This window comes from Schistocerca serialis, chromosome 5 (assembly GCF_023864345.2).
Source record: "Schistocerca serialis cubense isolate TAMUIC-IGC-003099 chromosome 5, iqSchSeri2.2, whole genome shotgun sequence".
Lineage (NCBI taxonomy): Eukaryota > Metazoa > Arthropoda > Insecta > Orthoptera > Acrididae > Schistocerca > Schistocerca serialis.
In genome coordinates, this window is record NC_064642.1 from 109186478 (window position 1) to 109214246 (window position 27769).

At 42.3% G+C, this 27769-nt stretch overlaps 1 protein-coding gene across 1 annotated transcript in view; it reads right to left on the minus strand.

Annotated features, from left to right (window-relative positions):
* LOC126481775 (hemicentin-2-like) overlaps window positions 1–27769 on the minus strand; it is a 699774-nt gene that overhangs the window by 238484 nt on the left and 433521 nt on the right. The window contains exons 4-5 of the mRNA XM_050105729.1: window positions 25951–26061; window positions 21939–22142 (exon numbers count right to left, since the gene is read on the minus strand). Coding sequence (XP_049961686.1) covers window positions 21939–22142; window positions 25951–26061 — 315 coding nt within the window. The remainder of the gene's footprint in view (window positions 1–21938; window positions 22143–25950; window positions 26062–27769) is intronic.

Sequence of the window (27769 nt, forward strand, 5' to 3'; positions counted from 1 at the left end):
TAAATCCAGTATTTCGAATGTGTTTCATTATGTTGGTGAGTGTGCGTTGGCTTGGAGACAGGGCAGGAGCGCTCTAGCCAATCACAGCGATCTTTCCAAAAAAGGACACGTGGAGAGACTGTATGGAAGTGGGGGAGGAGCATCGTTTCGAGAGAGGATAGGGGAGTTCTGGACAGTACGGGACAGGACACGTGAGAGTCCTGGACACTACAGCGAGACGGACGCACAGTCGCGGGAAAGACTTGGAGAGTGGAGTAGTTTGCACGTGGTCGCAGGAGATAGAAATATGTCGTAGTGCAGACTTATTTACTTGAGAGATTTTTCGTGGCTACTGCAGTGAAGGCGTAGTATCCGTTTAGAGTGAATATGTCGCGAGCTATGTTGTTGTTCATAACTAATTGCGTGAAGTAGGAATATATTAATTCCTTGTTACTCAACTCATATTTTATTTTATTGTTGGACCATCGACACCAATAAATGTTTTACAGTAATAAAGGGTATTCTTAAATGTCTATGTTCGACGTCAACGTGAAGTAACTCACAGATGACAGGTGGCAGCACTAGCAGACAGGATACATAAAGCGTGTAAGGGGGGCGCGGTAAACAGTGCAATGATTGTATTGCGGGAACAGAGCTATTTGTCTGCCGTCGCACGTCATCTCGACTGGGACAACCATCAACATCGAGCCGAGACAAAACGAGATGTCACAAGGACCTCACACTTTCTTCAATCCTTGGTCAGTTGCCACGTTTCGTACAATGCAGATCCCTGTCCAGATCATGTTGTGGATGGAACACGAATGTCGGAAAATGTCCAGGCTGCTCAAATGCTTGGTGCAGTCTAGAGATTGAACGATGGTGAAGGAAAGCTCTTTACGGAAATGGGGGAACTCCAGGACTTGGATAGCCGGACGGGATTTAAATCCAAATCTGAATAACAGTCCTGTATTTTACCAGTGAGCCAACTTGCAGACAGTGAGGCTGTCACAATTCTAAATTATATTTATGAGCGCAGTCATACACGGTCCAGACACACTAATGTGACCATAGTCTATGTTCGACGTCAACGTGAAGTAACTCACAGATGACAGGTGGCAGCACTAGCAGACAGGATACATAAAGCGTGTAAGGGGGGCGCGGTAAACAGTGCAATGATTGTATTGCGGGAACAGAGCTCTTTGTCTGCCGTCGTACGTCATCTCGACTGGGACAACCATCACCATCGAGCCGAGACAAAACGAGATGTCACAAGGACCTCACACTTTCTTCAATCCTTGGTCAGTTGCCACGTTTCGTACCATGCAGATCCCTGTCCAGATCATGTTGTGGATGGAACATGAATGTCGGAAAATGTCCAGGCTGCTCAAATGCTTGGTGCAGTCTAGAGATTGAACGATGGTGAAGGAAAGCTCTTTACGGAAATGGGGGAACTCCAGGACTTGGATAGCCGGACGGGATTTAAATCCAAATCTGAATAACAGTCCTGTATTTTACCAGTGAGCCAACTTGCAGACAGTGAGGCTGTCACAATTCTAAATAATATTTATGAGCGCAGTCATACACGGTCCAGACACACTAATGTGACCATAGTCTATGTTCGACGTCAAAGTGAAGTAACTCACAGATGACAGGTGGCAGCACTAGCAGACAGGATACATAAAGCGTGTAAGGGGGGCGCGGTAAACAGTGCAATGATTGTGTTGCGGGAACAGAGCTCTTTGTCTGCCGTCGTACGTCATCTCGACTGGGACAACCATCACCATCGAGCCGAGACAAAACGAGATGTCACAAGGACCTCACACTTTCTTCAATCCTTGGTCAGTTGCCACGTTTCGTACCATGCAGATCCCTGTCCAGATCATGTTGTGGATGGAACATGAATGTCGGAAAATGTCCAGGCTGCTCAAATGCTTGGTGCAGTCTAGAGATTGAACGATGGTGAAGGAAAGCTCTTTACGGAAATGGGGGCACTCCAGGACTTGGATAGCCGGACGGGATTTAAATCCAAATCTGAATAACAGTCCTGTATTTTAAGTGAGCCAACTTGCAGACAGTGAGGCTGTCACAATTCTAAATGATATTTATGAGCGCAGTCATACACGGTCCAGACACACTAATGTGACCATAGTCTATGTTCGACGTCAACGTGAAGTAACTCACAGAAGACAGGTGGCAGCACTAGCAGACAGGATACATAAAGCGTGTAAGGGGGGCGCGGTAAACAGTGCAATGATTGTATTGCGGGAACAGAGCTATTTGTCTGCCATCCAAAATGGCGTGACCACTGGCTTTCACCTCAAGGATGAAAGCAATCTTGAAACGGGTATGTTTGTAAACCGTTCGTGTGTGAGCCGTGCTGCGGCTCGTGTTTGTGCCGTTGACAGGTTAACGTCGTATATTCGGATTGTGACCTCTCGTTTTCTTAGTGCTTTTTACTGGCGCCACTACGATTTTTCGCTTTGTCTGTCCGTGAGTGGCAGCAACGCCGTTTATCAATAGCGAGTACTGTGGTACTATCCTTGGAGCGACCTCTAGTATTTCCAGGTCGTCGTGTGTCGGAGTTCAGTTAAGTTGGGACGGAGCAGCAGTGAAGTCCGCACAGCGCCAGTACTCACCCGACGCAAGGATGTGGTCGTGAGAGAGCACGACCAAGTCAAGGACCGGATTCAGAGAGTTTAAGTTGAATGGATCCTTATATTCCAGTAGTGCAGCCTTCACTGGTATGTGTGTCTCCGTCCGTCGAAGTGACCTCATGGCAATAAGTTGTCAGTCGACGATTCATACTGGGACCTTTCCGTGCCTGACTTGAGCGGGAACGAGCGTTGGTTGGTCGTGCGGTAGGTCGTCTCAACGGGCGACGCGTATTTGGTCTTCCGATCGCTTCTGGGTTCTCTGTCTTTGTGTCGACTTGTAATTCGTCCTTGTTGCTCCACAGTGACTGGTCTTAGTATTATTTGAGTTGTCTGTGGTATTGTTTTCGCGGATCCGTGCGTAACTAGTGTGGTTTTGAATGAGCAGTCATTTTAACGCTGTCTGCGTACTGGATTCGTGAAGGCAACTTGTTGTGATTACGTCGGACTACACTTGCGTTTGAACATGTTCCTTTGTATAATGATTGTCGTTTTACGATGTCGAGAGTGCAGTCCACCGGTCTGCCTGGCGTGAGTTATTCCATCGTTGTATTGGGCATCGGACGTTAGGTAGATTTGTGAGAGTGTTGGTATTGCGTTTAACTGTGACTGGTTTGAGTTGCCATGCTGTTAAGTGAGTATAACACTGGGCTGCCTGTCTCACCTTACTTGCGTTTGAGGGACTTTCCCAGGTCGACCCTTGAAGCACTGTCTGTGGATGACTCCCTCCTTTATTTGGCCTGATTGTGTCAATTGTTTAAAAATAATAGTTTGTTTAAATTATTCTTATTGCTTGTGGCCTTCAGCCGACAAATAATTTGAATTCTTACTTAATAAGGCCTTCAGCCGTCAGTGTAGCTTGTGTTACAGTCAATTTTTTTATGTTTATTTTAAAAATTATTTAGGCGTTTTCAACATGTAGTTGTATTCCTCACTTGTAATTCAGGCCTTCAACCGCTAATTGTTCTGAAGTATTGCTTGTGGCCTTCAGCCGACAATTTTGAATTCTTTCGTAATAAGACCTTCAGCCGCCAGTGTAGCTTGTGTTACAATCAATTTTTTTTTTAAATGATTGTTTTAAAAAAGTATTTCCTTAAATAAACTGTACATGTTTACTGTGCAATCAATGGCAACTGATTAGGCTCCGTCCACACCTGCTCATGCCTTCCGTAAGTCCGAAGTCTCAGTGTGCTACTATGGTTGAAGGATATCGTACGTGGCGAAATGGCGCTGTCCAAAACCGGGGCCGAGGCATCTGTGGTGCACCACGCGCCATAAATGACAGGGATGAACGACAGCTGCAAAAATCCGTACGGGCGAACGGACGTGCGATATGAGAAACTGACCGCCCAGATGAAACAAGGCGTTTCCCACAGTGACACCTCAATGGCCGCTCAGCTAATGTTGCTTCATATGGGTCTGCACAGCAGACACCTAGTTCTTGCTCTCACGCTGCATGCCATTCATCGGCGACGAAGGCTGGAATTTGCACGCCAATAGGGCAACTGGACGTACATTGAGTGGCGAGACGTGACTTTTTCAGATGAAACACCTTTCATGCTCCACTGGCGTAAAACGTCTGAAAGCGAACACCGAATAACAATCGTCAGAAGAGTCCTGGTCGGAGGAGGGAGTATTATTGTTAAGCGAATGTTTTCGTGGAATTCCCTGAGTGAATTCTGAAAGGCACAACGGATCAACAGAAGTATGCATCTATTCCTGGATATCACGTCCATGCCTAAAGACAGTTTATTTTACCTTGGCACGATGTCTAATGCAGGACAATGCAATGAGTCACGTAGTTCGAAGTGTACACGATTGGTTCAAAGAGCACGAGGATGAGTTTACCGTACTCCTCTGGCCTTCAAACCTACCATATTAAAACCGAATCGGGAATCCATTAGTCCACCTCTATCGGGCTGTACATTGTGAGGTAAGGGGCGAGTTGTGGCGCCCCGGAAATATTCTAAGTTCGGAGTTGGCGTGGCCACACGGGCCTCTCGGCAAGCCGGGGCTCGTCAGCAACCATGTGGTGCCGAACGTTAGCTGAGCATAAGGGGTGGCCCCAGCGTGTGGTCAAGCCATGTGGCTGTGTCGATGAAGGAGACACGCCAGGAGTGCCAAAGATGGTGGACTTTGTGAAACCTTAATGGCAGACATTTCACAGATCATATAGAAATTAGTAGTAGCCATATGAATCATGAAAAGAAACATGTACATTACCATTATTTGGACGACGTTTCTGATGGTGTAGTCACATTTTCAGTATCTTTATTAGTTTAAAGTTTAGAATCTGACTATAAATTATACAAGTAACACCCATTAACGAATTTACTAAATCTAACAGTTCATAGTTCATCCGATTTCGTCGATCAGTGTCTCTTTAGAAAGCTATTACTGTAAAACTAAATTGACATGAATTAGAGGCATGTGACTTGAACAGTATATGAGTTGTTGAAGGTCAAAGTAGCCGATTATTACTAATTGTGTTAGGTCATCAGTACTCCACAGTGACACGAAAAAACGGTAGCAGCATGCTCATAAATATATTTATTCCTCTATGTCTTTGTTTATATCCGATGTACACTATTCATGAAGAAATTGGTTAAATATTTACTGTGTTTCAGAAAGCACAGAGACATTAGGCTACTTGCCTACCTTTTGTTCTATTCCTTTGATATATGTTTATTTAATTGTTTTATGTATCTAATAATGTGTGTTAGAGCGCGTTTATGGCCCAGCTGTAGGAATATTTTTTTTTTAAATTACAAGCTATTTAAATGTAAATCAAGTATTTCGAATGTGTTTCATTATGTTTGTGTGGGTGCGTTGGCTTGAAGACATGGGGTGAGTGCTCTAGCCAATCAAAGCGCTCGTGAATGGGGAGACTGGATGGAAGCGGGAGAAAAGTCCGGGCCAGTATGGTACAGGGCACGGGAAGTGCTGGACGCGACGGCGCGAGAGAGACTTGGAGTGTGGAGAGGTTTTAGCGTGGTCGCAAGGGACAGAAATACTTCGGAGTGTGGACTTGTGAACTGGTGAGATTTCCGTGGCTTCTACAGTGAACACGTAATGTGCGTTTAGAAGTGAATATCTCGTGAGTTACAATATTGTTCATAACTAATTACGTGCAGTAGGAATCTATTCTTTCCCTGTCATTCAACTTATATTTCATGTAATTGCTGGACCATCGACACCAATAAGTGTTTTGCAGAAACACACCGTATCCTCAAAAGTACTTCTACTTCATTACAAGTCGTTAAGATAGTACCTGCAATCTTTCATTTATAAATTTATGTGTTATGTTCATAATTCGCAATTGCCGAGTGATAGAAACCTTCGAACACTCGGCTCATGTGTGTATTCTAATCGTACACAGTAGACTCAGCAGTATTTTGCCTGTAGTGCGGCAACTACCTATCCCAACCGTTAGACAACGAAACCGGCCAAAACTTTTAGTATTGCAACTCTGAGTCCGAGGGTACGTAGTTGAGGCCACATCTTATTTGAAAGCCCGCAACGTGCCATTAATTCTCAACCAAGAAACCTAGTGCAGCTAGTCAGGGCACTGCAGTCAGCATGGCTCCATCCTCCTTTTGGTACGTTTCACAACTTTAATGATCCTCTTCCTGCACACGTGGCAGCGGTCCGCATTGCAACAGGTGGTTAGTCACACTTTTGACAGGTGGTCACACTAATGTGATTGGAGAGTGTAGTAGTAGCATCAAGTGTTTTCATAAATTCTCAACCCACATTCACCTGCACGCTGATAACGCTAATGTGAGAAATTTCCCATAGGTCCTTCGCTGTGCGTTGGCTTCTGATTCTATTTGTTCTGAAGACCTCCACTTGCAATATCGTCGACGGGAGAGCAGTCATGCGAAATCAATATGGTGTCGTGCCACATTTACTCACACGTAACTTTCGTCAGAGGGAGACGCGGGACAACAGAGTTCCTCCCAAAATATAAAACTAAAGGACCTAATTACCCCGGCAGAAAAAGTTTGGCTCACGCCGCGACAGAACAGATGCACCGCGCAATACACAAATGAGGTCGCGCTCGAGCACTGAGGGGAGAGGAAAACCTGTTCCGCTAGAGTAATGAGCCGGCTGCAGTCACCGTACCGACAACCGACTGCGAAAGGCTTCATTTGTTCTATGATATGAAATATCATCTCACACGTTTCAGAAATAAAGGAAATTCATCGCCAGTTCGAGAACTCCAGCGGAACAGCACCCCTTTACACAGACGAACGCAATACATAAATAGGGGAAGAGATCGGAAATTTGCTTTCTGAAGAAACAAAGAACTCACAAAATCCGATGAAGGGAATCTGTGGGAAAAGTAAACTGTAATTTCCGGAGCATAATTTGAACCAAACTCCTGTAGAATACTCGCGTCTAGACGGAAATTATTGAATTGTTTGAACTGTAATATAGAAGTGTACTGTTCTTATCAGCCGTTGATATTCGTTGGAATTTTCGTGCTTTCAAGTTAATCTGAAGATCCTTCAAACAAAAGCAAATCAGACATCTCAGTGCATTTAGTCAATGTTTATTCGACAGCTTAGCACAAAGAAATCTCAGTATCACGTAATAAGAATAGTAGTGGCTAAAGCAAGAATAGAAATGTGAGACTCTTGTATGTTAGGTGTTCCACTGAACTCCTTGTTGTACACCAAGAAGCTGCACTTCGGCAGTTTTTATTTATCACACCGATATTTGGACATATAGCCTACCATCAGTGGAGTCTGAGACAGAGGATGAAACGTCCCCTTTGAACAATTATACATGACTGTGCTTAAACTGACACACAATATTTTTAGCGCAACGCAATCTGACTTTCAAAAATCCGTACAAAAGAATGGCCCTTACTAACATTAACCTATACGTTTCACAAATCACTTACCTCACAAAAATCTTGGTTACTCGAACTACTGCAATACAGCGAGCGCCACTACTGCCAGCTAAATAAAAGATTCAAACTACTGAAGGCACTAACTACTGATAGGCATAGTTAGCAAAAGAAAGATTTTGATAGAGAACAAACAATGTATTTACCTTAATATTGTTCAAAAGTCATATTATATATATCAGTTCATGACATCAAGTCTTACAAATTTACTCTTTCTTAATGAGACACGTCCAGATCGTCCGCTCTCAAAATTCCGCCACCTATCTCCCCACATCCACCACTGCTGGCGGCTCACCTCCAACTGCGCAACGCTACGCGCTGTTAACATCCAGCTGCCCAACACTACAATGGCAGACAACAATGCAAACTAGCCACAGAATGCACACAGCACAGCCAGTGATTTTCATACAGAGCGCTACGTGGCGCTACCAATAAGAATACCTAAACAGCCTACTTACAAGGATAAACAAGGAATGACTGCATACCTATGTCGATAACACAAAAAACTGTTTGCTCACGGTAAATCAGAAAAAAATATGTAAACATATTGTGCACGTCTACATAACCTGTACATGTCAGGCGTGTCACCTTTTTCGACTGTAAACGATATCAGTCTCTGTGATACACAGATCGTCGCATGCACATATTACAAAATTGTAAATCGGAACTATAATGACCATATTTTAAAGCACATCTGTGTACGGTGAGCAGACAATTTCTTCAATCGGTTGGGTATTCTTAATTAAAACCTCAATTTTCATTAATAGAATTAGTAAAATCATTACTAATTCTATTAATGATTTTACTCCCTTTGACGGCAAGCTTAGCTTGCTGACTATTTGACTTTTATTAGCTTTGATTTCGTCAATAGATAATTTTTTATGAGTAGTAAGATCTTTGCCATTGGATTGTATTACTTTAATATGGAGACTGTAATTGAATCATTTAGCTATCACAATCTTTTTCGTTTTTAAAAAATCGGTATTACTTCTTTTTTGTCATAAAAGCTAAAATATACGTCGCCCTGCACATTACTGTTTTCATTATGCCAAGCTTTTGTATCTTGCTTCCTCTTAAACACTAAGCTTCCTTTCCAGTGACGATATTCAGTTGCGTAAGTGTGTGGTTGGCATTACACACAGATGGTAAGAGGTATGGCCTTAGTTCTTTTTCACCCCAAGAGAAGGACACTTCGTCTTTCATGATATGTCCGTAAGGCAAGAGTTTACCTTGAATTCTTAACTGAGATACACAAGAAGGGGTATGAGTGTAGCTTACACGTGGCGTTCTGAGACTGGGGTTCTCTGTAGTCACCTCAGAGGTCCGAAAATGAGACATGCCGCGGCGTCTAAATATGTTGGGAAATTAAAGTAATTTGTATAAAAGAGGAAACCACGCAATAAATTGGTTAAAAAAGGGGATGACTTTGAAGAAAGTGGCTCATTCGGTAAAGTGACTACAAAAGAAAATAAATGAGCATTAACCTTTTGTCGGCGAACTAATTCTTAACACAGCGTCAAGCGTTAACAAAATTCACCTTGAAACAGCTGTCAACACAAATTCGGCCCATTTGGGAGTCCCTTCCACATGGATTTGTGGAAAACTTGGTTTTAAGCGTGCCTCAGAGATTCCAAGTAATTATGGGCGCTGCGGGTGACTGGATGTATTATCAGAATGAAATTGTCACTCTGCATCGGAGTGTGCGCTGATGTGAAACTTCCTGGCAATTTAAAACAGTGTGCCGGGTCGAAACTCGAATTCGGGATCTCTGTCTTTCGCGGACAAGTGCTCTACCACTGAGCTACGAAAGCACGAGTTACAAGGAGCCTTCTTCATTGCTTTACATCCGCCATTACCTCATATCCTAACTTCCACAGAAGCTCTCCTGCGAAATTTGCAAAACAGCACTCATGGAAGAAAGGATATTGCGGAGGCATGGTTTTGCCACAGCCGCAGGATAACTTTTGTAAAGTCTGGAAGGTAGGAGACGAGGTATTGACGGAAGTAGAGCTGTGAGAACACGTAATAAGTCATGACTGGGTAGCTCAGTCGGCAGAGCACTTGCCTGCGAAAGACAAATGTCCCGAGTTCTAGTCTCGGTCGAGGACATAGTTTCAATCTGCCTGGAAGTACCACGAAGTGTACTTTCATTTTGCTTTTATTCATATATGACGTATGTTTATGTTTTAGTATGCTGTAAAACATATTTTTAAACTGATAAATTCACCCACGATCTTCCTTAGTAAGATGTAAATAAGAGTGGTATGTCTGTGCGTGCCGCTATAACACCGTGACCCATCCCAAAAGTCCTCTGACGGTTTTGTGATTTGGTTGTCTAGGCTTCAAACCACCATCGATGAAGAAGGGCTCCAGTGATAACTGCAGGGTTTCTGTTCGAAGATATGCATAACAAAAATTAACATTCCACCAATGCACTTCTTAGGGAAGTCGGAGAAACAACCGGGAATCAAATGACAAAGTGGACGAGACTGGCCACAGTGTTCCTTCTGGAATGTTCGAGAATGTTATAGACTCTTCCAAAAGGTTCAAGACAGTTCTTGAATTTTCCAGAATGATTTAGAATTTCCGGAACTTCTGAGTATGTCTACCTGTAGTGTGTTCGCGGATGTTCCACGTTGTTCTCGATTGTTCCATTATTCTCTTGTGGTGGGAATACATTCCACATCAGAAGGACACGCACGTTATAAGTGCAGATGTTTTTATTAGTGACTGAGGGCAGTATACTGAATAACACTGCATTAGTATTTTCATTTGCAGACTAATAATGGTAGTTATGAGGTGTAGTATATATTGTGGCTTTGTTTGTACCTCCACGTACATGTGGCAAGAGACGCTATTACTGCTTATTTTCGTCTGGGCAGCAGGTCAAGTGCTGAACTTTGCACACGTTAATGCAAAACGGTTAGCATATACGGACAGTCCACTTAGTGATGATGATGGTTTGTAGGGCGCTCAACTGCTCGGTCATCAGCGCCCGTAGAAATTCCCAGCCTTTGCTCAGTCCAATCTCGCCAGTTTCATGAATGATGATGACAACACAAACACCGAGTCATCCCGAGGCAGGTGAGAATCCCTGACCCCGCTTGGAATCGAACCTGTGACCCCATGCTCGGGAAGCGAGAACGCGATCGCGAGACCACGAGTTGCGGACGGTCCACTTAGTGGGGCAGGTACGACCGTGCAGAAACATCAGGTAGTAAATTATGTGACGTGTCCGCGGGAAGGTTTGCAGACGCAGGTAATAACCAATAACACACTGAGGTGGGCATATATTAAGGTACCAACGACCAGAACATCAGCACTGAAACCCATAGCGCCCAGTATACAGGCGATGACGAGACACATGCGCCAGTGTCCTATTGAAAATTAATTAGAGTGGACGAAAGTAAATTGAAAGTGAAATGTGTAAAGTAGTGACAGAGTACTAAGCGGAATTTTAGTGTGTAGGTAACGTAAATATTTAACAGGATGCTGAAATATAAAAGAGGAAGTGTTCTTGCCACATGGTGAACTGGAAAGAATGGAACAGAAAGGACAACGAAGAAATGAAACAGACGAGAAGCGGGAACTACGTTTAGCTTCACAATGAAAGAGAATCCATAGATTGAGAGAAAAATTAACACACGAAAAAGTTTATTAAATTAAAGGACAAGATCCAATGAGACACACAGCAAGGATAAGGATATTGTTGAGTTTTGAGTACTTACGTGGATTTTAAAAGTTCTTGCGAGTATTTTGAGCATTCGAGGGTATTTTTGGGCCTGAAATACATTTTTACGGTTTTTTGTATGTTTTTTTCCAAGATGTTCTGAAATGTTTTAATATAATCGGAAATGTTATCATACAGTAAATCAAAATGTAGACCAAACTAAGTGGACCTTCTCCAGCTAGTGCATAAATGTAATCGAACTGAAGAACAATGTAATTTACACAGACGCAAATGTGCTTCATTATAATATGCTATTCGACAGAATACTCCCAGCCATACAGAGGGAGACGGGGCAGTACGAACGCGGATTTCTTACTGGGAAGTCAACTATAGATCAAATATTCACCTTAGGACAAATCCTGGAAAAAAATCAAACGAATGCGGGGTTGACACGCATCACCTCATTATAGATTTCAGAGCAGCTCATGATAGTATTAATAGAGAGCAGTTATATCAAGCTCTAGATGAACTGGGAATCTCGAGAAAGTTAGTAAGGCTGGTGAGAATGACAATGAGCAGAACACAAGGTAATGTAAGAATAGGAGGAATGATGGCCAATACATTGAATATTAAAATCGGAGTGCGACAAGGGGATGCATCGACATGTCTTCTCTTTAATGCCGCCCTGGAGAAGGTGATGAGAAACCCGAACCTTCTGATTAGGGGCACGATCTTCTATAAATCAGTGAAGATACTGGCCTACGCGTATGACATAGATATAATAGCAAGAACCCAAAAAGCAATGGAACAGACATTTACAGCTCTCGAAAAGCCTAGTAGGAACATGGGGTTAATTATTAATGAACAAAAAACAAAATATATGACAGCTGGAAAAGCACATAGAGAAAATATGCCAAATGCAATAACAATGGGCAATTAATTATACGTTTGAGAGAGTTGAACATATCAAGTACCTGGGTTCTACTGTTAACGCATCTAAATGATACCTCCTATGAAATGAAGCAGAGATTAATACTAGCCAATAGAGCCTATTTTGCCCTAACAAGACTTCTATCCTGACTCGTACCACTAAATTAACTATCTATAAATCACTTATACGACCAGTGCATACATATGCCTCTGAAAGCCAGGACATTAACAACTACAGATATTGAATCACTGGATGCATTTTAAGGAAAGGTACTTAGACGAATTATCGACCCAACCTATGAAAGAGGAAGATGGAGGAGGAGATGCTACCATGAGTTGTATATCATATACAAAGACCAACCCATCAGAAGGATAGTGAAATCATCCAGACTGAGGTGGGCGGGACATGTGGCTCGCATAAATGATACAGAAGTACCAACAAGAATATTACAAGGAAAGCCAGGAGGCGAGAGTGGACGCGGTCGACCAAGAGCCAGATGGGAAGATGGAGTAATCTAAGATCTTAGGAAGATCGGCTATAGAAACAGGAGAGTATTGGTAAAGGACCGAGACAAATGGAAGGAAATTGTAGAAGAGGCCTAGGTTCATCATGAGCTATAGAGCCAAGTAAGGAGAAGAAATGCGCTTCATACAGTCTTATGTCCAAAAAAGCATTTTAACTATATGGATACCTAACTAGTTTTTTATCACTTTAGTTTGACATACACATTCAGAACTTAGTGCTGCATTAGACTGAATTCTAATAGTTACAGTTAAAAATTTCTTTTGAAAGCAAGCACTATTTCTTAAATTTCATATGTCAACTAATGCCCAAATGTTTAAATTGTAGTCTCTTCTATTACTTGTATGGTTTGTCAACAGTTCGCCGGCACACTAAATGTTTGTCGTGGATGAAAGATCTGAAATTAGTACTCCACATTCGCACCGATATTGCCCTTCACTTTTCATTGTGTGACGATGTTTTCCAGATATAGTATGCAACTAAATATTGAATGTTTTCAGTAAAACTAAGGTTATATCAATAGGTCTGTACGCCATCTTTTATTGCAGTCAACAAAATCGTGATTAGGATATACATAAATGAATGGAGGTGTTAATAGAATCCGGATTCAAAATTACGCAAAGTTATCTAACGCAATATGGTACCCAATAATGACGTTTAAAGATCATGGAAAAAGACAAATTAAAAACAACACTATGAGAAATTGAGTCCGCCTTGATACAACACCTTGTTATTCGTTTACTTCTTTATTCTCCCAGACTAGTTTCGGCGACAAATATCACCATCGTCAGTGGTTTTTTTTATCTTATTTATTGCATGTCACAGCATGTTTTTGAGAATTACTGTCGCTGTTTGCGACATACTTTCTGTACGCTTTTTTTGTTGCCGTTTTTACTCAGCGAACATCATGTCATCTGCAGAGTTCGTTGGATGGTATGTAGCTGATTCAATACACAGAACAACAAAGCTTTCGCACTTTGCTTCTGATCCGGAATATTACGCAATCAACAAATTAATTGGTGTCGATTTCCTAGTGTGGATAGAACGGCGAAACTTCTGTCTTTAGTGCTCGAATGAACGATAGGTTTCAAAGACATAAAGTTAAAGTACATGCCACATCTCCGGTTTTCCTGAAGTGCAATTGGTTCACATTTCAGGGACGATGATGACCATCCGTGAGGAGCTGCTATTCACGATGGCTATCTCCACGCTGAATGTACGAACATGCATTTACCATCTAGATCTCTGAACTGAATACTGCCGAAGGATTTCCTTAATTGCTTTTCACACACATTCTCTATAGGGAACTATGTCACCACAATTCCTACTTGCTGAAATTCGGTTAAATTAACAAACTGCAACTACAGCACGTCTTGTCACAATGTTTTACAATGGATACCTATAAAGAAGTAATATGATGAATGAAGTTTATACATCATATCTAGGATAAGCTCTGAGGACCACCTGCAGCTCTCAGCCATCACCAAGCACTATTACATTTCCATTCCAGGAATAAGAACCACTAAACAGATGCCATCTGATGTAACTGCCGGAACATATCTTAATTACACTGAAGCGTCAAAGAAACTGATATAGGCACGCGTATCAAATACAGAGATATGTAAACAGGCAGAATACGGCGCTGCAGTCGGCAACAACTACATCAGACAACAAGTGTCTGGCGCAGTTGACAGATCAGTTACTGCCGCTACAATGATAGGTTATCAAGATTAAAGTGAGTTGGAAAGTGGTGTTACAGTCGGCGCACGAGCGACGGAACACATCTCCGAGGTAGCAGTGGTGTGAGCATTTTCCCGGACGACCATTTCACGAGTGTACCGTGAATATCAGGAATGCGGTAACACATCAAATCTCCGACCTCTCTGCGGCCGGAAAAAGATCCTGCAAGAACGGGACCAACGACGGCTGGAGAAAATATCTCAACGTGACGGAAGTACAACCCTTCCGCAAATTGCTGGAGATTTCAATTCTGGGCCATCAACGAGTGTCAACGTGTGAACCATTCAACGAAACATCATCGATATGGGCTTTCGAAGCCGAAGGCGCACTCGTGTACCCTTGATGACTGCACGACACAAAGCTTTACGCCCCTTGCCTTGGCCTGTCGACTTCGACATTGGACTGTAGATGAATGGAAACATGTTGCCTGGTTGGACGAGTCTCGTTTCAAAGTGTATCAAGCGGATGAACGTGTATGGCTATGGAGACGACCTCATGAATCCATGGACCCTGCATGTCAACAGGGCACTGTTAAAGCTCGTGGAGGCTCTGTAATGGTGTCGCATATGCAGTGGGAGCGATATAGGACCTCCTGATACATCTACATACGCCTCTGACAGGTGACACATACGTAAGCATCCTGACTGATCACCCTGCATCGATCCATGTACACTGTGCATTCAGACAGACTCGGGCAATTCCAGCAGGACAATGCGACACCCTATTAGTCCAGAATTACTACAGAGTGGCTCCAGGAAATCTCAACTGAGTTTAAACAGTTGCCTGGCCACTAAACTCCCCAGACATGAACATTATTGAGCATATCTGGGATGCCTTGCAACGTGCTGTTCACATGAGCTCTTCACCCCCTCGTACTCTTACGGATTTATGGACAGCCCTGCACAATCATGTACTACATGAGACGTTAGTCGAGTCCATGCCACGTCGTGTTGCGGCACTTCTGCGGGCTCGGTGGGGCCCTACATGACATTAGGCAGGAGTAACAGTTTCTTTGGCTCTTCGATCTATATGGTTAGTGTTATGGCGTGAAGTCAGGCGCTGGCAAGCCAGTCGCGAATGAAAGAGAAGAGACGGCTGTGAGAAGAAGTCACCCTATAGCACGCTGACTGATCCCTCTCCAGGACGACAACGCGGCAGCAGCGGCTTCTATATGAAGAGCACACAAACGCCACGGCCTTACAGGACGCGCCCAGCCGAAGAGTAGCTTCAAGGGTTAGCGAGTTTTATAGCAGCAGCGGCAATAGTTACCTTGCTTGTACAATCCATGTAACCCAGATGGTTCAAATGGCTCTGAGCACTATGGGACTCAACTGCTGGGGTCGTAAGTCCCCTAGAACTTAGAACTACTTAAACCTAACTAACCTAAGGACAACACACACATCCATGCCCGAGGCAGGATTCGAACCTGCGACCGTAGGGTTGCGCGGTTCCAGACTGTAGTGCCAGAACCGCTCGGCCACCAGCGGCCGGCTGTAACCCAGACTTAGGACTGTTATACTGAATAACATTGCTTATTTTGTATGTCAGCCTATGTTTGTGAGCCTTCTGTGTAATCGGCAAAGTTAAGTATTGTCATTTACTTTTTTGTTATAAAACTCATTAAAACGATTCGTTTGAATGTTGTATAGCGATCCGAGAAAGCAGGTTTCTTAGACACCCCACACTTGACGACTAGACTGGATTCAACATTTGGCGACGAAAGGCCAACGGATCCCACAGCAGAAACCTAGTGCCTTGCTGTCACAGTTCATCATGGGTTTTTGTATTTTGCTGGTGCCTTAATTCTACCTTGTTTCTCGTTTTCAGGGGTGTTTTACATGTTTTCACAATGTTTTGGCTAATCAGTGCGAATTGCAGAAATTTTCTTTCTTGAGTGCTTATTTTTATTGGTTGGCTTGTCTGTTTATCGCAATGTGCAACCCACCTCCTGCTGAGGCGCCTCAGCTGAAAGTGCTTTATGCAAAGCAGCTAACACAAATATTTCAGTTTTAGACCCAGCAAATCTCAATGCTGCTAACCATGATACATTAGCTATTCACCAATAAAAGCCAACAATAGTCCAACAGCATACATCTGTAGCTGCAAGTGCTATACAGCCATTTCTCCAGTTTACCGAAAACGACGAGGAATGCCTTGAGCGGTTGCAACAGTTTGAAGCCCACAATAATAGCTCAAAATATACCAGTTACATTACTTTTTGTCAGCGGTAGGAAGTGCAGTGTCTCGCCTGATTCAGAAATTGTTCCCTGACGCAGCTCCGAGTGAACTTTCCTATGAACAGTTTGTCAATCCGCTAACTAACTATTATAACCAACAAGTGAATGTGATGGCAGCTAGGTAACAGTTCTATCGTTGCAAGGAAAGATCATTACAAAATTATCCCGACTGGGTTACAGATTTGCTGAATATGACGAGGAAATGCAAATTCGAATGTGTTTGTGGTGCTCTACATTCTGATGTTATGTTGTGTGTCACGATCGTGTACAATGTAAATGATGTTAGAGGACAGATTCTGAAGCAGTTAGATCCACCATTTCAGCACATAGTGCAAATTCTAGATCAGTGTGATTCAGGTGCCGTTTCGGCCAATAAATTTGAGCGGCCACCAATTTGTCGGGTTGAGTCGCCCCTTGCCCGCGATCGCCCCGTTAGGCAGCAACAGACCGTGCGCACCATGCCGTATAAAAAGTTCTGTACACAGGCGAACGGAATTAAGCCATGCCCTCGGTGCTATTCATGGCACGAACGCCAAGACTGCCCGTCCCGACAAGCACACTGTTACACTTGTGCCAAGAAAGGTCACGTACTGCTCGTTTGTTCGCAACGGAGTAAACATACGAATTCTGCCAGCTCGCAATAATCTAGTCACAAGGCCCATATAATCAATGCAGTGTATTCAAAGACTATTACAGGCATTAGCAAAACTAACAAGCAAACTGTTTCATCAGTGCTATACCAGTTCAACAAACTTTTTGTTCATTTGCATATTAGTGAAAAATGTGTGAAATTTCACTTGTACACGGGTGCATCTGTTAAACTGCTGAATCATAACACATATGAACTTTTAGGCTCCCCTCGGCTGTCTAAAACTAGCACTCACCAGACAGCTTATAATGGACAAGACATTCCCGTTCTTGGACAATGCACTTAGCTTGCTATGTATCGCTATGTATCACTGTGCTACAGTCACGTGATTGTGAGAACATATGTGGTCTTGATTCGTTTGATTTGTTTGGCTTTAGAGTTCAGAACACTGTGTTGTCAGCGACTGCATTCAGTGTCAAAGAGAGGGTAGCTAACCTGCTGAAAGAATTCCCAGAACTCTTTTCTGAAGGTTTAGGTAAGGCTAAGAATTTTGTGCCACATATTGCTATGAAGTACAATGCTCAGCCGAAATATTGTCGGGCCCGAACTGTTACCATTGCGTTACGGGACAAAGTTGCTGCCGAACTGAAAGAATTCATGATAGCGGAGCGCACATACAACCTAATCACTAGGCATGACCATTGGTTTTGCTGCCCAAAACTTCAGGTCGCATTCGCCTCTGTGTTGACTTAAGTCTACAGTCAACTGTGATTGATAATTATCCGTTGCCACGCCCAGAGGATCCCATGGGCCGATTAGGCGCTGGTGGTTATTTTCCGAAAATTGATTTGCGCGACATATATCTGCAAATACCACTACATGGAAAATATCAAAAATTGTATGTTATGAACATAAGACTGTTACACTGAAGAACATTGCTTATTTTGCATATTGCCCTTTGCTTGCGACCCTTCTCTGCAATCTTCAAAATTAAGTAGTGGCTTTTACTTTTTTGTAATAAAACTCGTTAAAACGATTTGTTTGAATGCTGTCTAGCGATCCGAGGAAGCAGGTTTCCTAGACACCCCATAATTGACGACTAGGCTGGATTTAAATGTTAGGAAACAGATACATGACGTATTTGATTGTGATTGAGCTTCACCTTGATGAATCGTGCTACCATTTTTAATTACTCCTATAAAATTTTGTTCATTCTTTGGGACTTGGACACTGTTATTAATAGAAGAACATTGCCTTGCACTATTAGATATGGGACCAAACACTGAAGACGAAGTGTCAGATCTCACATATACTTCCAATGAAAGGACATGCTATAGGCAGTGCACAGGAGAGTATGTGATGTGAATAAAATAGAATCAAGAACTCGACTGTACACCCGAAATCACAACATCAATCAGTCGCATATAATTTCGCTATTACGGTAATGATGATGCAGGTTGAAAGCAATATTGAAATAATATCGCTGCTCCGTACGGCACACGAGAAGATAGCTAATGAACTCATTAGTTGAATTTCTAAACACGCAGAAATCAGAAAAGTTTCTTTACTTTCTAACCCAAAAGTATTCGGAAAGATGTGACATTTTGTATCACACACATGACTAAAGGCCGACTAATAAAAATCAAGTTCGATTCGGGATTCTTATCACGAAACGTGCAGATCAGCCATTGTGCAAGCTTCAAGTCTCTACACCACTCTCTCAGTGTGTGTTAGGGGGATGCAGTTTCAGTTTTTCACTTTATCACTGATTAGAGATTTCCCATATGCTTGTACAGTGTCACTGAAGCTAGTAGATGTGCTTTGGTGCTTTCATTTGAATGGATGATCGCGGGTGACAGGTCTGTTAGCGTCTAGAGCCTCAACAAACGCTGCGGGCAATTGCGTTTTACGATGTGAAATGCGCTCGTGGTCGACGTAGATTAAATGAGTGCCACTACAATTTATGACTCATAAACGTCATGGAGCGCTGTAACTGTTCAAAAAGGATCAACTCGGTTATACCTACGTTATGTTTGCATGCGCTCGACACAAGGGAGAGCCATCGACAACGCATTTTATACTCTACTCCTAATTTTAAACAATTTGTCACTTGCATCTTCACTGCAGAACTCTTATTCACAATCAAATACGGTTGCCTGTTTAGATGTGCCTTTTTAAGGTATAATAGCGAATTTATGAAATTATATGAAAGGGAAATTGCAAACAAGATTTACTTTGGAAAAAGTGAGATGCTGACACGAGATAGTAATCGACATTTTTGGTGGGCACGTAATATTTTCATTGACGCTGTCACAGGAAATATTTCATATTCTTAACGTCTCTGCTTAGTGAGAGCGTTTAAAAACATTCACATTCGCCCACCAAGTAACGCTCCGTCAGCCACTTCTTTAATGAAATCACGGAAAATAGTTTCTTCTGTTAACCAACGCTGGCCAAAACTGATCGTCAACAATAGGATTAGGCGCAGTGAGACGGAATTTTCCCTGGTCCGTTTACTTATACACTGACGGAAAGCAACGAAGCAACACCAAGAAAGTGTTGTGCTACACAATCGAAAGTTGATGTCTATTCAAAAAAATGGTTCAAATGTCTCTGAGCACTATGGGACTTAACATTTGAGGTCATCAGTCACCTAGTACTTACAACTACTGAAACCTAACTAACCTAAAGGCATCACACACATCCATGCCCGAGGCAGGATTCGAACCTACGACCGTAGCGGTCGCGTGGATCTGGACTGAAGCGCCTAGAAACGCTCGCCCACCGCAGCCGGCTGATGTCTATTCAAATATCTCGCCAGTAGCGTGAGAGTGGTGCTAGTAGTGCCACTATGAGAGGGTAAATCACGCTTTCTTTAAATACACGATTATATTTGAAACTGGACGTGGTGAGCTGACGTTAGTCACGAGTGTCTTTATGGCGACGAAGACGCCATTATTTACAGCTCACTGAGTTTGAACGAGGTCGCGATACAGGGGTACGAGAAACTGGATGTTATTTCTGCATTCCTGGAGAAACACTTGGCATGAATGTGGCCCCTGTATGTAACTGCTGGCAGCGCTGGTCACAAGAATGTACGATCGCAGGAAGACTGGGGTCCATACGGCTACGTGACCATACCGAGAGGAAAGACCACCACGTTCGGCACTAGCGCACCGGACTTCTTCTGCAGCCACAACTGGAGTAGCAGTTGGCACCGCAGTGACACAGCGAGTTGTTACAAATCGGTTAATTCACCGATAGCTCGGAATCAGTGCCCTGTAGCGCGCATTCCATTCACACCGAGCCACTGCCATTTGCGACTTCAGTGGTGTAAAACGAGAGCTCGTTTCAAGACATGGGAGATGTGTTGAGTGTCCTAAGAATGCTGATTCTGCTCAGTGCCACTGATGGCCATCTGTTGGTTAGATGGAGGCCAGTTGAGTGCCTGCAACCGCAGCCTGTCTGCGTGCTTGACACACTGGACCTACACCTGGAGTTATCGTGTGGGATGCAATTTTGTTCAACTTCTGGAGCACTCTCGCGGCCATCCCAGCCACACTGACTACAAAATTGCATGTCAATGTGATGCTTCAACTTGATGTGTTGCCATTTAAGAGTAGTATTCCCAGGGGTGTTTTTCAACACGATAACGCTCATCCACATACAGCTGTCGTAACTCAACATACTCTGCAGAGTGTACGCATGTTTGTTGCCTTGACATGAGCTATACAGTAATTTGTACTCAGAGCTGGTGTCGAGCAAGATGTGTGCAATGTCCATGAGACAATGACAACTGACCAGCACAGCTGCTGGTACACTTGGTTGGTGTCATGAAACATGGATGCAATGTCCATTGCAGAATGACTAGATCGTACTCATAGTTGATGAGCAACTCGTGTGCATGACCCATGACACGGCGAGTAGACAGGTGTGTAGTCTCACAACTTATGTTGTCTGGGAACATGGGCGCATTGTCTGTAACTAGGCAAGTGATCAGTGCCATACATCCTACTCACAGCTGATGTCGAGCAACATGGATGTATGACTCATGACAAAATCTCTAGTTGGTTGTGCAGCATCATAGCTACTACTCACATGTGATGCCTAGCAACACGAGTGCACTGTTCGTGACATGGCGATTAGGCAGGTAATCAGCAACTCAGTTGGTACTCTGGCTAATGTCGAGCAGCATGAATTCGTGGCTCAAAACGCAGTGAATCGCTAGGTGAATCGGGACATAGCTGTTTCTCCCTGTTGATGTCGAGCGACACAGATGCGTTGCCCATCACGCTATGACTAAGCAGGTGAGCAGCATCGTAGCTGGTACGCACGGTTGATGTCGAGCATTCAGTGCCCTTGACATTGTGCGAAGCTCAGCAGTGCAGTAGCTGGTACTTAAGGCTGATGTTGATTAACATGGAGCAACGTCCATGACACAAGACTATGTGTGTCAGCAGCATTGTAGCTGGTACTCACAGTGGACGTCAGGCTACACATGTGCATCGTCTGTCTCACAATGGCAAGGCAAATGAGCAGTGCCAGAGTTGGTAAAGCTGAAGGCAGGTGATCAGCAAAATGACACAGTGCCAAAACAAGTCAACAGCGGAGTAGATGGTACTCAAGAAAGATATCGAGTAACACGGATGAAATGTTCGTAAGACAGTGACTAGACAGGTCAGCAGTGAAGTAGCTGATACTCACAGTTCATGTCGAGCAGGACGGCGGCCTCCTTGGGCGGGCGGCGGTCGTTGTTGGAGGCCCTGCAGCGCAGGCTGGTGAGCAGGTCGGCCCTCGTGAGGCCGTGCATGGTGAGCTGGGCGCGCATCCGGCCCTTCCCCACCACCGACGACTGGTTGCTCACCAGTCGCTCTTCCCGGTACCACTCCACAGTAGGTGCTGGTTTGCCTGCACATCACATATCTCTTGTGATCAAAGCTTATAAGTAGACTAAGTTCAACAGAAACCTCCCAGAGACCAAAATTATAATCGAGGGACATCGTTGTCTTTCTGCTATACGGGGTGAATAAGCAGTCACATTGCTTACTGTCAGGCGCAGGATGTCATGTCACCTGGTAACGGACTGTTGGGTTGGGTTGTCTGGGGAAGGAGACCAGACAGCGAGGTCATCAGTCTCATCGGATTAGGGAAGGATGGGGAAGGAAATCGGCCGTGCCCTTTCAAAAGACTGTCATTGGGTCAAATGTCTCTAGCGACCGTGAGCCTTCGTATGGTGATACTGTTTCTCATCCAACTATGGGTAAGAGACTCATAAGTCCGTAATGATGGTGAATCTTTGTATGACGATATCGTGCACCACCCAACTACAGTGACGTATACTTGCTAGATGTGGTTTTAAGAGGACTAGGTAAAGTCACTGAGTTGTTCTCAAAACGATGTCCTCCATGTATCAGTATTATGCTTTGAGACCTTATACATGTGCCGCTGAAAGCTTAAGCTGTTATCTGCCAATTACTTCACGAACGCTTTTACCCTGAATACAGGATGCGTGCATCTCTTTGTCCTAAAAAATCTAATAGTCCTGCAGTTACAGTGTGTATGTCCATAGCGGAAATACTGAAGTGACGGGCAAATAATCTTACTTCCTCCTGTGTTTGTGATCATTTTTGACATTGAACCTTCCTGGTAGATTAATCTGCCAGGAATTTTCACATCAGCGTACACTCTGTTGCAGAGTGAATATCTCATTCTGGTCATTTTTGACATTCCTGGAAATGAGCCACGGTGGACATAATGTAAAATCCTTCAGTCCATTTTTCAATAAAAGAAGAAGATGGTGACCAATTAGCCAATACGGTCGATCTAGTCTTCTCGAGGCTGTGGGTACTGTGAAAAGTACTTGCTCCAGTAGAGAGCTAATGAGCTCCTATGAGGTAGTGCATATATTCTAAAGATTTCACAAATAATTTGTATATAGTATTTGTTCTTAATTGTTCATTAAAAAGCCTGTCGCTCTTTAAACTAGTATGAAATTTAGCCTTCCCATTAGCTGATACGTCTCCAACGGCAATTGAAGATCATATTCTCAAATGCCGTAGAGAAATATTGTATTTTATATGGTCAATGAGTCAGGTATATCTGGCCATATCACAAATTTAGTTAAACGGGACAAGATTAGTTGTTTGCATGACTTAAGCAGACAATAAAAATAGTGAGGCGAAGGTTACAGTTTAATAATGAGATCACCAGAAACAGACAAAACAGAAAATCAGTCGTACTATTTACATACTTAATTGTCGTAGAGTTTTGAAATGGTACCTAGCGTATGTATGTCGTCATCATGCGGTCTGCAACTATCTTCTTATCTTAGGAACATAGCCCGTTGCGTTGCTTGAACCAGTTAGTTCTATAAGAATGGAATATCTCTACAAGGAATCAAGGAAGTTTCTGTCGATAATTCCGCAGACAACATGGTGTCATTTAGATATGGCATACAATTTGTAAAATACATTTAGTTCTTAACTATGAGGAGTCCTTATGCGACACCACAAAATACCACACAAGAGTTCGAAAAGGTCTAGTTATTTTCGTCAAAGTACTATCAATACTGTGGAGATATGAAGATTGTTGTTGAGAAGCCTCTAAAGTGTAACAGAGTGATAGTTAGATATTATGTGATGGCTGAGTCGTTCGTGTATAAACACTCGTAAGCCAGTAAATGAACAAGACATTCTACATTCACCCTGAGTTTTTTATAAAGGGATAATAGTCACTGAACAGGAACCCACTGTAATTTTCTACTTAAAAAGATTCAGCCTTTCTACAATATTAAGAGTGAGAACTAGTTCCTTCTGGCGACTGCCATGATCAAAGCTGATAGTTTACTCGTTTTTTCGTATAGTTTGAGAAACTATAAAGGAAAGTAAAAATCTTCGTAACAGCATTGCGCCTCTTAGAAGCTATTCCGACGAACCATGGAAGATGCCATGATTGCATCACTAACGAAAAATATCATTTCTGTCTTTTAGAGAATAAATATATAGTGCGTTACCTGTATTTATTACATATGCTAACTTATCTTGTGTACAGAACATTGTCATTAAAAAACAATCTCAATGACTGTGAGATCTGGCTGCCCAAAATTAATCCATAGTGAATGATTACTTTTTGGGACATAGATCGTCAGTGACAAACAAACGATATCTTTTTGTACATTCAGAAGAATAGAATGGGTGATTAGATTTTAGACGTTTAGAAGCGGGAATAAATGCCTCTCAAGGACACGGCAAAATATTTCACATAGTTATCACTAGCCAGTATGTTACTGTGAGAGGTTTTAATGTTTTTAATAGGAGACTCTGATGTGGGCACTCTATTTACCAGCCGCTATAATGCGTACCACTCTCCTTACAGCAATGGAAATTCATATCTATGATTACACCATGAAGGTACTAGGTATTCATTAGTCGTAATTTTTAATGTGGTTTTTAAAGGTGGTTTGGACGCTATGCAAAAAATGATGAAGAGCTTTCACACTGCCAACAGGATGGAAACCCAGGAGTTTTTCATCAAACGTGTACGCTGGAAGGTCTACATTCCTACATATGCCAAAAATATCTTGCTGAGTGGAAGGAGATCGAAGAACGCTATCGGAATATTGAGAATGACATGAGGATTGGTGTCTGAAGGCGAACAGAGAAGTACATATGAAATGTATTATATGCACTGTTTGGCACGACGAAGATGAAATCAATGCAAGTCATTGATACACAATGACATAATTTTAAACCGTTCAGGTATGCTAAACACTCAGTAGCAAGTATTTGATAAATGCGATACTACCTCACCAATTTTCGGGGGTTAGAGAGTGAACAGAAATAGCACAGAATCGGGAGAAAGAACAACTGACAAAAACGGAAAACATGTTGAGCTAACGAGCCTGTAATAGATGCTGTCTTTCTTTTATTTCGTTAAGTAAGTACTGGGATGAGGTCGTAAAACAATTTTTATGCTAAGTGAAGAATTTATCAGAAGGTGAAAGTTAATATGCCATAAAATATTTTGATGAACAGATTTCGAAACATATGGTAGAATTTGTGAATGCCAATGCTGAAGAGTATCACAGGTACTCTAATGACAAGGTAACCAACAATGTGATTACTAGGTCATAGGAATGGAAGGTAAATACAACAACACTACTGGAAAAATGGAGCAAGTAAATCAAATCAAACACCTCTAGGTATCTTAAACAAGAACGGGATGACCTGCAGTAAAAAAATGATATCTAGAATATCAATTTCGAAGCACGCTGTAAAGTGGAAGAAATAAGTAATATGTGAAATCGAAAGAAAATCTTAGTCGGATAATTGGAGTGTGATTTAGTACGGATCAGAAACATGGACGACAAAGAAGAAAAGTGGAAAGAGATAGAGTATAGAGGAAGTCGGAAAAGGATACGCTGGAATTAAAAAGCATAGGTGTTAATACATGACTCTTATAGGTTACAGTAGCAGATAGCTTATAAAACGGAACTACGAAGTTGTTATGTATTGACAAAAAGAACAGCAGAATGTAAAGAAAGATGGACAGTCAATATAGTGTAAAGAAAGATTGACAAAAACAAAAAATGCTGATCAGTGGTTCACGGTGCAGACCAAGACCGCACGGAAGATAATCTGAAGTAAGATCACGCAACTACTCGCCTTGTGCAGATACATAATTCCAGCCGGCGCAGCACAGGCCGCAGTGTACTGACCTCCAAAGACGTCGCAGCTGAGGGAGAGACTGGAGCCCTCGGTGTAGGGCCCCACGACCGATGTCCGGTTGTTGCCCTTCTCGTCCACAATCACCAGGTCTTCCGGGGGCTCTGGGACAGAATCAGAACTGCATTTCTTTGCTGTGTTTCCTCTGTAACGGCACATTAGAGTTCAGTAACAGTAGCATAATTAATGAATTTAAATTCTGGAAACTAATTGGATGTCAAAGCGCGCTATGAAACGTTAGACTGAAATTACACGTCATCATAAAAGGAAGCGTAAAAATAAATTTTAAAAGCTTAATAATCTGTTTGCGAGGACACAGGGTGTTACATAGTGCAATCGTTGTATAAGTCTCAGCAGCGGAAAAGTAATTTATTTATTACTAGTGTTCTCTAACAGATACAGGAAAATAAAGAAGTCGTCAGTAATATATCATATTTATGACACATTTATGACACAGTATTAACACACGCTTAATCTTTCATATTGGTTCCGACGTACTGTTCGATTTAAATTCACATCTTGTGGATACGTTCTCCGTTTGTTTTGTTTCTGGTGTACATTTATATTATATTTGTAGGCATTTTTTAGTTGAATATAAATTGTTGATACATATTTCTCTTATGTAAAACTTTTATGATGTAAAATTATAGTAAACTCACTTACGTGCTATTCCCAGTTAGAAATAATCATTATCTGTGCTTATAAGCGAAGGGGAGGAGAATATTTGAGACCTGATAGATGGAATGTAGATACTTAATGTGGACAGTTATAAAATACCGTTAGATAATGTGTTGGCTTGAGGTATTTGCATTGCGATTTGTGGGAAAGCAAGTCAAAAGAGGTGCTTTAACTCGCAAGTGCAAAGTGAATTCGGATCGGAGAGCTACAGTAGATCAATAAAGTTTCCTGTTACGTAGGCTTGAAGCATGTGAAGTTTGGTGGCTGCTGGACACTGAATTAAACAATGTAGTTGGAAGGGGTGTTAAGAGACACTTACTACTAAGAATTAATAATAATGTTAATGAGAGAGCAACGTGTATACTAACTGTTGCCTGTGAATGAGCTTTGCAGATGAAGATATGCCAAATTTATGTAAGCATTTCAATTTGAGAAGTATATTAAAAATGTAAAATAATTGGGAGGGTATAGCACAGATGTTGTGAGGAGTGGAATAATAAAGAAAAATGCCCATATTGTTTTAACAAATAAATTTAACCAAGCGTTTACTCTTTACTACTGCAAGATACTGTTCTTTCTAAAATCACAGGAAAAATTATATTTAGATGTAATTCTTCATTTGCTCAAAAACTTTTCTTTACTTCAGTTCAGTGAATCGAAAATGTTCTCATGTAAGTGTCTTGTTGCACTAGTTTTCTACGAAAGTTGCTCAAAATGGACACCGAAAGCGGCCATTTGTAGAAAATAATAATTAACAGGTATACTACAAGAGAACCGCAGATCACGCAGTATCCAACTGCAGCCGGTGAGAGAGAGATAGTACGTGTGATAAACGCATCGATGGCCATGGATGCACTGAAAGTGACCGATACTATAGGAAGTTTGATTTGTTTAGCAGGATATAGGTTAAAAGTAAAAACTACTCAAGGTGGACCTTTACTAAAAACACACACACACATACGTTACATAATCAACTACTGATAATTTTGAAATTAGATTCTGTAATAATGCATTATCTTTATATCGTTTGACGAGAATTAAAGAAGACTATACTTTTAGCTTAGCTTTGACCAAAAGGATGTGTTTAACTAAACCGAAACTCATTTACCTAGTGATTTGATAAACAAATCGCTT